The following is a 14501-nucleotide window of genomic DNA, read 5'->3' as shown; positions in this document are numbered from 1 at the left end:
GAAGAAACCAAATATAAATTAAGAAAATATTTCTCCCAATTCTAACATATTTCCCTCATCAACACCGGCTTCAACTCCACACCCATAGACTGATAGAGACTAGAACTCCAACATCTACGATGGGAACTGAAAGCAACTCTGTAGAGCAAGAAGGCAGTCACGGCATCACAACTTGGGAGGTGGACAAGGAGCGGCTTGCCCAGATGGAAAAGAGGATCTTTGAGACCACCCCACAATTACTAAGCATATCCGCCGGTAGAAGCAATTGTTGCATCTTCAGAGTCCCCCAGATCCTAATCGACAACAACGGCAAGCAGTCGTACCAGCCACGCATAGTCTCCATCGGGCCCTACCACCGCGGCCAGCCTAATCTCCAAATGATGGAGGAGCACAAGTGGCGCTACCTCCGTTCTTTACTCTACAGGACGAATGAAGCCAAGGGTATAACCTTAGAGGACTACTTGAAAAGCATACACCCACTTGAAAAGGATGCCAGAGAGTGTTATTCGGAAAACATCCACCTCGGCACCGACGAGTTCCTCGAGATGATGGTTCTCGATGGTTGTTTTATGATTGAATTGTTTCGCAAGGTTGACAATACGGTACTGTTCGAACCGGAAGATCCTCTCGTGACTATGTTGTGGATATTACCGAATTTCTGCAGGGACTTTCTCCGGCTCGAGAATCAGATCCCTTTCTTTGTTCTCGAACGGTTGTTTGAAATTTCCAAAACACCTGATGAGGAGTCCGGCCCGTCTTTGTCCTTGCTCGCTATGCGATTCTTCAACAACATAATGCAAAGACCAGACCAAGTCATAGAGAGGTGTCATAATCTCAAAGGTCTGCATTTGCTGGATTTGGTTCGGTCAAGTTTTATCCCGCACGATGAAGAATCGCCAGTGAACACACGTTACACACCCACGCATCTTATTCTCTGCGTCTCGCAGCTCCGCCGTTCGGGGATCGAGCTCCATCCGGTCATGGCAGAGAGCTTCTTGGTGGTGAAATTCAGGGACAGCGTGATTGAGATGCCCAGCATAACCATGGACGACTTCATGAGCTGTTTTTTACTCAACTGCGTGGCGTTCGAGCAGTGCCACAACAGCCGCTCCAAGCACTTTAGCGCTTACGCTACTTTGTTGGCTTGCCTTGTGAACACTGCCAAGGACGTCAAGTACCTTTGCGGCCGCAACATCATTGAGAATTACATTGGTAACAATGCTGAGGTTGAGCACTTCATCAGCAATTTTTCCAAGGAGATAGCGTTTGATATTGATGACTCTTATTTGTCCAAATTCTTTTATGACGTGCACACGTATTACCTGAACAGTTGGCGTATACAGTATGAGGTCTTTAAGCAAGTGTATTTCTACTCCGAGTGGCCGTTATTGTCGGCAGTGGCTGCCCTTGTGCTTTTAGTGCTCTCCTTTTTGCAGACCTTCTACACCATCCGGTCTTCCTAGTTTTTAACTTCTTGGAGTTTGTAATTGTCTGAGTTCTTGTAATGTAAAACTTTCCCTTTCACACCTACAATTAGCCAATTTTTTACTATTTCTTGCGTGAATTCTCTTTAATTATATTAAACATTACTCAGTTTTCGCATATGATGGAAACCTCCATGTATAATTCTGAGTGGAAGAATTCGATCCATACATTGTATGGAGACCAGAGAGTAACACGTCAGTCATGATATCTTTCTTGAAAAGTCAGCCTTGATGTCTTTCTTATATGAAGTGTGAATGAGAGCATTTTCAAAGAGTGTAACATCTTTCTAATATGAATTAATTAATTATATCACTAAAATCCATAAGAATGAAAGATGGCTCGGTTACAAAAATAATAGAAAGCAGGAAATAATATTGCTAGCTATTAATTAAGGTACGTTAGAATATTGTTATTTCTAAACAACTTATTTGCCCCTACCAAAATTGGATTAAGCTTTACACGTTGAACATTAATTTGTCAAAAAAGTTGCCAATTCTCTGGGACTCATACAGACCGATCCAGCTAGGCCACTATGTAGTTGTGTGGCCTCCAAATTTTGCCTATCTTATTTTTCATTTTCTTGCAACATAATTACATAAATAGTTATCAAGTAATTTACAATGTCATTTTCAAATTTTTAATTGTTGCGATGCTCCCTAATTTTTATTAGAGTAAAGGACAAAAATAATTTTGATAACAAATAATTTTCCAGAAGATATTAATTTTGATAAAAAATAATTTTCATAGAAGGGGACCTACTAATAGGCTAGGACGGCCCGGCCCGCCACAGTAGAGGAAAATGCCCCCCCGGCCCAAACCCCCGCCCCCTCCCCCACTTGTTTTAATTGAAAACTTAAGAAATAAATTGAAATCGCATGAAAAGAACTAAAATTTAATAAGCATTTCTGCTGCGGCTGCGTTTGTGCTCCTAGTTCTTGTGTGGATTTATATTCTCTTTTAATAAATAAAGTTAAACACATGAAATATTTAATTGAAAGAGATATATATAGTTTGAATCATGCTTAAACTTATGAAAAAAATGAAATATTTAAATATTTAATTAATATTCCAACATAATGCAAGATCCTATCTTTTGATTTTAACCAAATTCCATTCGCCCTTATTATTTTGGATTTTTTAAATTAGTAAAATTAAAAGAAAAATTGAGCTCCAAATTAAACAAGTTATTCATATATATGAAGGCTTAGTTACAATTCATATAAATAGAAGAACCTGAAGAGCAAATTAAACAAATCAATATTATCAGTTGTTGGGTCTAAGGGATCATATACATTTTTCTTTTCTAAGCATTTACTAGATTTTACAGATTTATTTGGTAGTTGAAGTTCCTCCCAAAACTACAGTCCGTACTTTGAATCGTCCAGGCCTTCGAATTAAGCCACCAAACAATCCAGCAGAACCGCCACGAGTTGTGGTCGAACTCGCATTAAAACGCCTTTGCTTTGAATTTGTGGTTGGAGAATTCAAACCTCTTTGCCTACCAACATGACTTTTCAAATACAACCCTGAGATGCTTCTGCTTAGCTCTTCAATCTCTTCTTCTGTCATTGCTATTTTACATGTAGTTGGAGTTGCTGGAAGATTGCTGCAGAAATCTCGAAAAATTGGAAATCTGTCTCCATGCACGAAAATTTTGGGACTATTATTGTGAGAATGAAGAGTTATTGTGGATCGAGAATATCGCTTGGGGTTTGGTTTATAAGGTTGAGGCGATAATCTGTACTCTTGAGGCATGGGTGAGTTGGAAGACACACCATTTCTGTATGTGGGCGTGGAGGGTTGAGGGATTTGAAGAAGCAACGAAGATTGATTCATGGTTCACTTGTTTTGCTTACGATCAGGCGACTCAGAGGGAATTTTGAGGAATTGGGCACTGGTTAGCTCTGTGTGCGTTGAAGGAGATTGGCAAAAATCAGAAGTATGTCAACCATATGGGGTGGGAATTGGTTTATATAGGAAGGGAGGCCTGTGAAAAGAGACAACTAGTTGAGCATTCAAAGTGGTTGACCATTTCAGGTTACGCGTGGAGAGTTAGGTATTCATGTGGCCCAAGTCCAATAAATTTGCCATTGACCTTGTCGTAGCATTTGCGCAAGCAGGGCTAGGTCTGCCTTGCCATGCAGATGGATTTGAATTTTCAATAACTTTTTCTTTGGGTTAGGGGCAATTTGTCTTAAAAAGTCGGTGGAGTGTTTAGATAGCCTTGAACAAGGGAATTTCACATAAATTCTTTCGATCTAACAATTTAAGCAATAAAATTTTTAAAGATCAGCTTCTAATTCGTAGATCTTCTAATTCTTCGATTATACTGTGATCAAAATCTCCCGCAATTATCTGTTAAATTCCAGTGAGCCTATGAAGAGTCTCACACAATTGCAAAGGACAAGCTGCAATTCCAGTGGAGAATTGCAGCCAATCTCAATACATACAACGATTGCAAAAGTTTCCAGCCATGGCCCATTAATAGGCTAAGTAGGCCTGGCCCGCCGCAGTAGAGGAAAACGCCTTATAGACCCAAGCCTGGAAAGGCCACATGTGTTTTGAAAGGCTTTTTGGTGTCGGCCCACGTCACTAATTTTGCCCTCAGAATCAAGTTCTCTCCAAAACACTTGTTTTAATTAAAAAACCTAAGAAATAAATTGAAATCCCATGAAAAGAACTAAAATTTAATAAGCATATATCGTGTAGCAATCCCTGGTGACTTACTTGTCAACAATATTTATAAGACGGACCAAAGATCCTTCAGAAAATGTCTTTGGTAATTTAACATTTCTTAAGGAAAAAAGGAAAAGGAAAAAATATTACAGCCCAAAAAATAAAAAAATAAGCCCATTTTATTTCAAAAGAATAAAGAATCTGAATGCACAGAATGCAAACCGAAGGTTACAGATGTATTCAAAATTGTGAGTACATCTGCATCTGTATTACTTCTTTGGAGGTCCATACAAATGGAAAAGCCGCACTTTAAAGCGTTCCATCTTCTGGGATACATCTTCTATTACTTGACCACGACGACCGCGCTTTGTGGTGGTTGGCACATCAGGATCATTATCGTAACTATGAATAGGTCTTGTGGGTTGAGGAAGCTGTACGTGGTTTTCTTCAGAGTTGGAATTCGCAGGCATTGAGGGTTGTGGAAGCTGTGGCGGTACCTCCGAAGTGTTATCCATGGTGTACTGAGAGCAGGGAACTATATATGCAGTTAGCAGCTAGCTTTTGTCAATTTGCGTAGCAAGAAAGTGCTGGTAGCATTAATGGAGGCTTGTGTGGGGCTTAAGGGGACGATCGGCCTTGGTATATATAAGAATGCCTATGAGGCTGTGATGTGACACACTGGTTGATTAATCATTCAAACATTAAACGTTTAACGATATATTATACCTTATTTTCAATCAAAGACTTGGTCTGTTTTCTTGCTTGGTCGTGGAAAATTCTGAGTTGATGCGGTCATACACTCATAGTTTCTTCATGATGTTTTACGCTAGAAAATCCAAGTGTTGGTCCTAATTCATTAGATTAACAAAGAAATTAGTAAGTGCCAAATCAAACGCAGGACCATGTCCCACAGCAAGATACAGTTGGAATCCCTTTAGTGATTTATTAGATGAGAAGCATTTGACCTTTTCATATGTTTAAAAAATAATATTTACCTAATATGTTTTGTGATTTATTAGAACACCTACTAACATTTTTCTTATAAATTAATTATATCAAATGACCTTTAAATGACCTATAGTTTGGGGACATTCCGTCTAGTGCTGAAATTAAGATTCTCTTCAAGAAATATCCGATTAGTTATAGTGGTGGGATATTTTTGTCCCCTTAAAAATTGAGGGGACAAAAATACCCCATCAAAGGGAACGAAAATATATAACTACTATAACTAACTGGATATTTTCTAGTTCAGTTGATGTTGCTGTGCCCAACTTATCAAACCAAAACCAAATTTTAATAGAGGGGGATCATGGTCATTTCATGCGAGTGCCTACATTTCAACCCAAAACCAAATTTTCATGAGCAGAAGAAACTTCAGCCTGAATGTCATTCATACCCCCAATATTTATCCCAATTCTAACATATTTACAATTACTAAGCATAGCCGCCGGTAGAAGCAGTTGTTGCATCTTCAGAGTCCCCCAGAGCCTAATCGACATCAACGGCAAGTCGTACCAGCCCCGAATAGTCTCCATCGGGCCCTACCACTGCGGCCAGCCTAATCTCCAAATGATGGAGGAGCACAAGTGGCGCTACCTCCGTTCTTTACTCTCCAGGACCAAGGAAGCCAAAGGTATAACCTTAGAGGACTACTTGAAATGCATACACCCACTTGAAAAGAATGCCAGAGAGTGTTATTCAGAAACCATCCACCTCGGCACCGATGAGTTCCTCGAAATGATGGTTCTCGATGGTTGTTTTATGATTGAATTGTTTCGCAAGATTGACAATACAAAATTGTTCGACCCCGAAGATCCTCTCGTCACTATGGGGTGGATATTACCGTTTTTCTACAGAGACTTTCTCCGGCTCGAGAATCAGATCCCGTTCTTTGTTCTCGAACGGTTGTTTGAAACTTCCAAAACGCCTGACGAGGAGTCCGGCACGTCCTTGTCGTTGCTCGCTATGCGATTCTTCAACAACATAATGCAAAGACCCGACCCGGTCATAGAGAGGTGCCACGATCTCAAAGGCTTGCATTTGCTTGACTTGGTTCGGTCAAGTTTTATCCCGCACAATGAAGAATCGCCACCACCGGGGGGAAACACACCGGCCCATATCATTCACTGCGTGTCGAAGCGCCGGCGTGCCGGGATTCAGCTCAATCCGGGGGAGGCGGAAAGCTTCTTGTTGGTGAAATTCAGGTGTGGCTTGATTGAGATGCCGAGGATAACCATCGACGATTTCATGAGCTCCTTGTTGCTCAACTGCGTGGCGTTCGAGCAGTGCCACAACAGCAACTCCAAGCACGTTACCACTTACGCGACTTTGTTGGATTGCCTTGTGAACACCGCCAAGGACGTCGAGTACCTTTGTGACAGCAACATCATTGAGAATGACTTTGGCAATGACGCCGAGCTTGCGCGGTTGATCAACAATCTGGGGAAGGACGTGGCGTTTGATATCAATCTCTGTTATTTGTCCAAATTGTTCAACGAAGTGCACGAATATTACGGGAACAGTTGGCACGTGCAGTACACCAGCTTCAAGTATACGTATTTTAATATGCCAAGGTCGTTCATTTCTACTGCGGCTGCGTTTGTGCTCCTAGTTCTTACGTTTTTGCAGACTTTCTACACCATCTATCCAAACTCTTAAACTCTCCTATCTGGATGTTAAAGAGTGTAAAGTTGTCGGAGTTGAGTTCTTGTATGTATATGAAATATTGAAATGCTAATTTGTGGATGCGGATGTGATTTGTTGATTCCTGAATGATATTTTTATTATTTCAAAAAGTTTCTGGGACATTCTACAGTCAAAAGTACCAACCAAACATTCAACGACGCTACATGATAGGGCCACGTTGGTGCTTCTACGATCGAGATTGCTTCAAATCACAATCACCACTCGATCAATTGGGGAGGTTTTCATTCATCCCACGCTACGGAAAAGTTGCGAGGCTATCTAACATTCAAACTTCTCCAACCAGACAAACCTTCTTGTTTTTTTTACCGTGCTGGACAAGTTGCCGTACCAACGTGGTTACGTGGACAAGTAATGGGACAAATTCATTCAACAAATTGCCTGTGGGAATTGAGCTTTCAATTTTTTATTTCACTGTGATGGGACCTTTTTCTTGCTTTGATTAAAATTAGAAATATAAAAAGTTAAAAGAAGAAAATTTGTGTTAGCACTTCATTTGTGAACTTGTGACACAGCTGGTTATAGTAAGAAATTCTAATTTAGTTATTTATTTTTCATTTCAGTTAAATATTTTAGGTGTTAAATCTTATAAAAAAATTTTGAGCTAAAAAAATGAACAAAATGTTTAAATATTAATTAATAATTAAGTTTATATTACTCTCATAAACTTTTGCTTTTACATCCCCAATTAAAAAAATCTTCATAAGTAAAGTTCCACTCATAGTCATCATTATGATAAGGACGATGAACCTAGAGCATTATTAGTAGCTTCACCAAATTTTACTCACAGACAATCTCACTATTTTAACAATTTATGTTCATTATTTTATTTAAATATTATTTTTCAAATATTTGTTTATTTGTTCTCTAACTATTAAAATCCGAGAGAGGAAAGATAAACAAAAAGGGAGAAATAGAAATTACTTTTTTATTTAATAGGTTAGTGAACAGTAATCACTACTAATAGTGATTACGGTTCATTTACCATTTTATTTTTTCTCATTAAAATGGCGAGACTAAAAATGAGAGTTTTTAACCACTTTCACTATATTGTCTTATCAAAATAATCAAAAAATAATTTTTGTGAGGATGCAAATAGTGCTCTTACAAATTACAATAGCTAAATTTTGTCATATGTGATTTTTCTTTTCTTTTTCCTTTTTTTTTTTTTAAAAAAAAAGCACACAAGACAGCCGGAATATCCTACCAAGAAGTCCAAAGTTGTTTCTAAACGTGTCATGGCAGGGATGGATCTACGAATAGTCCTCCGTATTGAAAATTTGACTAAATCTTCTGATGTTGAACTTTGATCGGTCAAAGAAGTTCGACTTCTCTGGACTCATATAGTCATATAGATCGAGGCCACTGCATGGTGTTGGCGTGTGGCCTCCAAATTTTGCCAACCTTATCTTTGATTTTTCTGCAACGCGTACGTAGCTCCAGCTACATAAACTCCTCGCCACCAAAAGAATCCACCAAGTACATCTTTGAAATTCCGAAACAATAATATTCTTCTCCTCAACCTCTTGCAAAGTCACAAAATGAGTTCTCAGACCCCCACACATGATCAAAATAATTCTGGGCTGATTCAATTTCCTCAACCCACGAGACCGACAGGTAGCTACGACATGAGCCCCGTGCCCTCCACCATAGCTCCACAAAAAACTGTTCACGACAATCATCATGATGGCTCGCAGCCTCAGCAATTGCCTCAACCCTCAAAACCTACGATATTCTTAGACAATATGAGCGACGACTACGAGTACCGTGCTCCTGGGGCGCTACAACCGGCACCGCCAACAGCGACAACAGAAGAAGAAGAAGAAAGAAGTCACGCCGTTGACGAGCTATGTAGAGCCACCTTAGAGATTTATGACGGACTTCCGGTGGGTATACAAAGCCAATTGAGTTTGGATGAAATGAAAGCGTTAACCGGCATGCGAAATGGTTTGAAGGTTAATTCAGCTACAAGGGGAGGCTCTCAAAGATCAGTGGAAGAATTAAAACACAAGCTTGAACGCTTCAAAGTAAGAACTATACAATTGGCTGGGATTGTGAGGGAGGAACAGAAGAAATAGTGTTTGATCACCAAGGACAACCTAGCTCGACACACGCGGTACCAGCCAGGAAGTTTCGACATCTTTTATAGGTTCTGGTTAACCCTTACTTTTATTATTAAGGAAAAAAATAATTTTCGACATTCTTTTACTTCTTGGTGTAGTGGAACATATATATCTACCGATATATATAGATATCGGCAGAGAATTTGTCTGACAACATCAAAATGTATAATTAATTATAGGATTATTGATTGCATTGCTCATTGTTAAAAATAAAGGATGTTACACAACGGATTGCCTTTCATTAAACATTTTCTCCCATGATGTAGGTGGAATTCCATCTAAAACCTTTTATGCGAAGAGAAAAAAGTTTACCAGCTAATGTTGATGACACCTAAGATTAATTCATTTCTATTCTTGAAGTACTTCGGGTGAAATTCTAATTTATATGAGCAAAGAACATTGTTTCTAGAATATATTGAATGATAAGAATAGTAATTTGTGTTTGAGTGTTAGGTTTGGGTCGTATTGATGCATAAGTATAAGATTATATATATCAACCATAACCATTTTAATTAAACGAGTAAATTTCATAATCTGCTAATTTCGTGTTGGGTTCATGTCAGGTTTACATGTTGTATCCAAAATTGTCAGTACTAGTGCTGTGTGTTAGGTTTGAATTGTGTTAAGACATGTATATATAGAAGACTATATAAATCAACGATAACACGACCTATGTAATTAAACAAATTATACTCATCTCTAACTCATTAATTTTTTATTGAATTTATTAATCCTATAAAAAATTATGAGCGCACTTTGAATACAACTCTAAGTCTAATGATGTGGATAGCTTTAAGGCACTTCAAGCTCTTATTGCTTATTGATAAAAAAAATAAAAAATAAATAAATAAATAAAAGGCTCTTATTGCTTATTGGACTGGGCTTATTTCAACTTGTACTTCTCTCCTCTTGTGAAAGGGCCGGCCCATATTAGTGCCACTTCTAAAGTTTTGTCTTACGAGCTTGGGAGTTCAAGACTTTGGCGGATAACAATGGCTGCTTCAATGCTTCATGATCAAATCCCACAACAAATCCCATTTAATTCTCCCTTCTTCGAATTTGATATTGGCACGTTTGGCAAACTGTTTTTCTCTTTTCTAACCATTATTTTCACTTCTCGGAAAAAAGAAAATATCATTTTAACTGCTTAGCCACGTGTCGCGATCACATTGGTGGTGCCTTTCATCATAATATACGATGCCTTCCTTGCTTTGCTTGCGGTCCCACACTATGCCTTCCTTGCTTTGCTTGCAGTCCCATATTCCATATCAACACACCGTAAAGTAAAGATATGCTATACATTATTCTTTTAATCATTTTTTTTTTTTTTTCAAATCTAATGGATCCACTATTGATTTGTGGACTCATGTGGGTTCTATAAAAATTCAATAATAAATTCACTCATTCGCTATAGGGCCTTTATCTTTTCTTTTCTCTTTTCTTTGTTTCTGAAGGACCGGAGCCTTGGTTCTTAATTTGATGGCATATCACTATATCAACTATATCACATTTACATAGCCTATTTACTTTTTCAAAACATTTCATCTTAACTTTAGCGTTTTAGCCATTATTTTTACTATTTTATTTAAATATTTTTTTTAATGGTTATATTTTTGAAAATTTGTATTATCCCAAAAGTTATATGCTTTCAATATAAATAAGACATTTTCTTCTCTAATTTTCTATCACATCAACCAAATTTTATTTTCCATTCATATATCTATTTTTTCTCTTATGACTAGTTATTTTTGTAAGAATAACTATTTTCTTCCCAAAATGCTTGTTGATATATATTGTATTGTTTTATTATTATTATTATTATTATTATTATTGTTCTTTTGGTAAGTAAATAGCACAAGATTGCTGAGTATTGATCGCTTACCAAAAGAATTTCAGTGAGATGGTGAGCCTACTAGGACGACCTTTTTTTTTTTTTTTTTTTGTTCAACAGTTTTCCTTACACAAATAGCTAATTAATAAAAACTATTTTGGTGAGATTAATATGATTCTCAAACATGAACACTTACATATATAGAAGCTATAATAATAATCTAAAGAGATTGAGGAAAGAGACAAAGATTAAGGTGGTTTGGCTTATGATCTATATTAACAATTAAATTCTTATAAACTACATCTTTTTTTAATATTTGATTTGATCACAACGCTCAAGCTTTACATGTGATTTTAATAATTTCAAATACAAACATATCCCTTTAAGTAGGGTTAAAAAAGGATAAAGAGATGCATATGTTTTTTTAATAGCATGAACAAAGTTGGAATAAATTTTATTAAAAACTCATGTGGATCTCACATGTTATTAAAATAAGGGACACATGCATGTCACTTTTATAGAGTAGGTTCAAGAAAATTCCTCCAACCTAGTTTGGAGGAAAACTTTGTCCATTATATTATATAAATCCTTTAATTTAGGAAATACAAATCAACATTTATCACAAATAATTTATATCTTTAACAATATAAGCCGAAAATTTATGAAAAAAACATTTAATTTATTCAGCTCTTTTTTCTTTTTCTTTTTTTAATCAGATTATTACTATTGTTAGGTCTAATCTTGTCGGTTCTTATATACAAAAATCTTAGATATCAAACTTGAGATGAATCATCCATTTTGATTAATCCAAAGTGATATGCAATTTACGTCGTGCGTAATTATTTTTTCAAAATTTTTAATCAGAAAGAGCAATCATTTACACGAGTGGAGACAAGACAGCTTGTGAAGGGGGTAACCGCGTAAGCTTGGAAAGTGATGAGGAGCAAAAGCGGGGCTGCAGAGAATAGTAACAAAGACGAAGAGAGAAAGGCAATTGAGCAAAGAAAAGAATCATTACCAATTGGTCCCTAGATCCACTCTCTCTTCACGTGTCGGATATGAGGTCAATTTGTATTGAGAGATGTATATAAAATATACAGGTTAATTTTAACTCAATCAATTTAATTAAATAGATCATACTTTTTAATTTGAATCCACAAATTTTATATTGGATTTATATCAAATTCACAAATCATATAAACAACATGAATGGTCCCTTTTTGTTTTAGATTCACTCGCTCTTCACATGGTCAAGTGTAAAGGCTCTCATCCAAGGATTAATTGTAGGATGGGCAAAGGAACGAATGTTTTCTTTTAACAAGAAAGAAAATTTCGACTTCTCTATGTTAGAGAGAGAAGTTATACCTTTTCTTTAGAAGAGTAATGTCCTTTGTCTCCTTGTGAAGTCTTCTAACACTGACATAGTGGAAGACTTGGTAAGCGTCTTCTGACCAAAAGATTAAATTAGCCAAAACGATAAACTCCGCGCATAGTGTTAGAGATAAATTCTCTAATTTGATAATAATTCAATTAAGTGTTTGTTTTACATCAACAAACTTATATATATATATTAGCAATAAGGAAAAATTACAGTTTACCCCTCCAAAGTTGACAGCGTTTTTTAATTCGAATACTAAAGTTTCAATTTTTGCAATCCACCCCCACCCCCCAAAAGTTCCAAATTTTTGCAATTTGACCAATTATATCCAAAACTTCCCATATTGCCCCTAATTTTTATTTTTTTTATTTTTTATAAAAAATTAAAAATAAAATTCAGGGGCAATATGGGAATTTTGGGATAATATTGGTCGAATTGAAAAAAATTGAAACTTTGTGGGGTGGATTGCAAAAATTAAAACTTTGATGTTCGAATTGAAAAACGTTGTCAACTTTGAGGGGGTAAACTGTAATTTTCCCTAGCAATAATAAACATAATCCTAACAACAATACTAACTCTAGTGAAAGGAAATAAAGTCATAATCAAATAAAATATTTTATAAATAAAATCTTAATAAAATAAAATAAAATAAAATCCTAATCTAAAATAGAAAATCAAATATAATTGATAATCAGTTGGAATAGTGACAAATTTTTCTTTTTATACTTCTATTGTCTAAGAACAGGTAAAATTCTAATTAAACGACGTTGCTCCAATATTATTTTTGACATTTTTCCTATTTTCGTTTTCATCGAAAATATGGGTAAGTGTCATCCTACATTAAACATTGTTGGTGTGCTCTTCAAGGGGGGAGCTAGGGATGGACTCCATCATCTCCCTCTTCCCTCCCTTGTTCCCGTCGTCGTTGTCGTCCCCTTTTTATTTGGTTGTTCACTTTTACTCCCTAAAACATAGCTTTTGGACTCGATCAATTTAATTAAATAGATCATACTTTTTAATTTTAATCCATTAATTTTATATTGGGTTTATATTAAATTCACAAATTATGTGAAAAACATGAATGGTCTCTTTTATTTTTAGATTCACTTGCTCTTCACATGGTCAAGTGTAAAGGCTCTCATCAATGCAAGGATTAATTGTTGGGTTGGCAAAGTGAACGAATGCTTTCTTTTAACAAGAAAGAAAACTTCGGCTTAAAGTTACACCTTTTATCTAGAAGAGTAAGGTCCTTTGCCTCCTTGTGTGGTCTTCTAACACTGATGTGGTGGAAGACTTGATAATAACAATTGATCAAAAGATAAAACGATGCAGTGTGTTTGAAAACAATTCTATGATTTAATAATAATTCAATTGAGTTTGTGTTTTAAATAAACAAACTTACATATAAATAGAAGATAAAAACTTAAAGAGAAAGTAAAACGAATTATAGTAGTTTATACAAAAAAAACGAATTATAGTAGTAGTAAACCTAATCCTAACAACAACACTAAATTATCTAATCCTAGTAACGAAAAAAATAAAATCTTAATCAAATAAAATCCTAATAAAATAAAATAAAATAAAATCCTAATCTAAAATAGAAAATCAAATATAATTGACAATCAATTGGAATTGTGACAAATATTTATTTTGTACTTTCATTATCTAAAAATGGATAAAATTCTGATCAAATGATGTTGTTCTAATATTATTTTTGACATTTTTATTGTTATTCTTGATAATTAACATAATTTTAGGTTACAGTACGTAGTTAACAAAGGTGTCTAATGAAGGCAGTTGTATGGCTACATGCACTTGTTTAACAGGGTAATTTTAGCTCATCAAGCTCAAACTTTATGTGTCGGGTTTGAATTCTTTACAATAAAAAAGTTGAAAAATGTTAAGCTGATAGGAAGAAATAAATTTAATCAATCAGTTAATCAATATTTTAACACTCTCCCTTCCAATAAGTGGAATATTTAATTGAAATGTGGCTGAATTGACGGAGTTAAGGTTCGGTCCTAGGACATTTTGGTTTGATACCATATTAAATCACTACTTATCATGAAAGAGGTAAATTTAATCACTTAATCAATACTTTGACAAACATTACTAAGGTTTAGCTGCAATAATCAAATAATAAATGGGGACAAATCGAGTAACTTTGGACGTGGAAAGGTCTAATTATAGTTGGGACTCGATGATTGTAGTTTAGTGTGGAGCAAGATCTAGCTAGCCAAACAAAATTTCTCTATTTGAACGCAGCCCAACACGTGCACCAGCTTCAACGCCATACCCATTCACG

General features: G+C 35.9%; 2 protein-coding genes across 2 annotated transcripts; both read left to right on the top strand.

Moving 5' to 3' along the window:
- On the top strand, window positions 1-1533 carry LOC148583227 (UPF0481 protein At3g47200-like). Its single transcript, XM_088511257.1, has one exon. The coding sequence runs from the start codon at window positions 120-122 to the stop codon at window positions 1461-1463; it is 1344 nt and encodes a 447-aa protein (XP_088367383.1). The 5' UTR covers window positions 1-119; the 3' UTR covers window positions 1464-1533.
- Window positions 1534-5534: 4001 nt separating this feature from the next.
- On the top strand, window positions 5535-6851 carry LOC148583226 (UPF0481 protein At3g47200-like). The gene has a single exon (XM_088511301.1). It carries the CDS (start codon window positions 5545-5547, stop codon window positions 6817-6819), a length of 1275 nt encoding a protein of 424 aa, XP_088367427.1. The 5' UTR covers window positions 5535-5544; the 3' UTR covers window positions 6820-6851.
- Window positions 6852-14501: the final 7650 nt, after the last annotated feature.

The sequence above is a fragment of the Corylus avellana genome, chromosome 10 (assembly GCF_965113065.1).
Source record: "Corylus avellana chromosome 10, dhCorAvel1.hap1.2, whole genome shotgun sequence".
Classification (NCBI taxonomy): domain Eukaryota; kingdom Viridiplantae; phylum Streptophyta; class Magnoliopsida; order Fagales; family Betulaceae; genus Corylus; species Corylus avellana.
The sequence above is the reverse complement of the archived record's forward strand: the minus strand, read 5'-3'. Positions and strand labels throughout refer to the sequence as shown.

What these genes read in the sequence shown, in the direction of transcription:
- LOC148583227 (XM_088511257.1), top strand. Translation starts at nt 120, where the DNA reads ATGGGAACTGAAAGCAACTCTGTAGAGCAAGAAGGCAGTCACGGCATC.
- LOC148583226 (XM_088511301.1), top strand. Translation starts at nt 5,545, where the DNA reads ATGTCATTCATACCCCCAATATTTATCCCAATTCTAACATATTTACAA.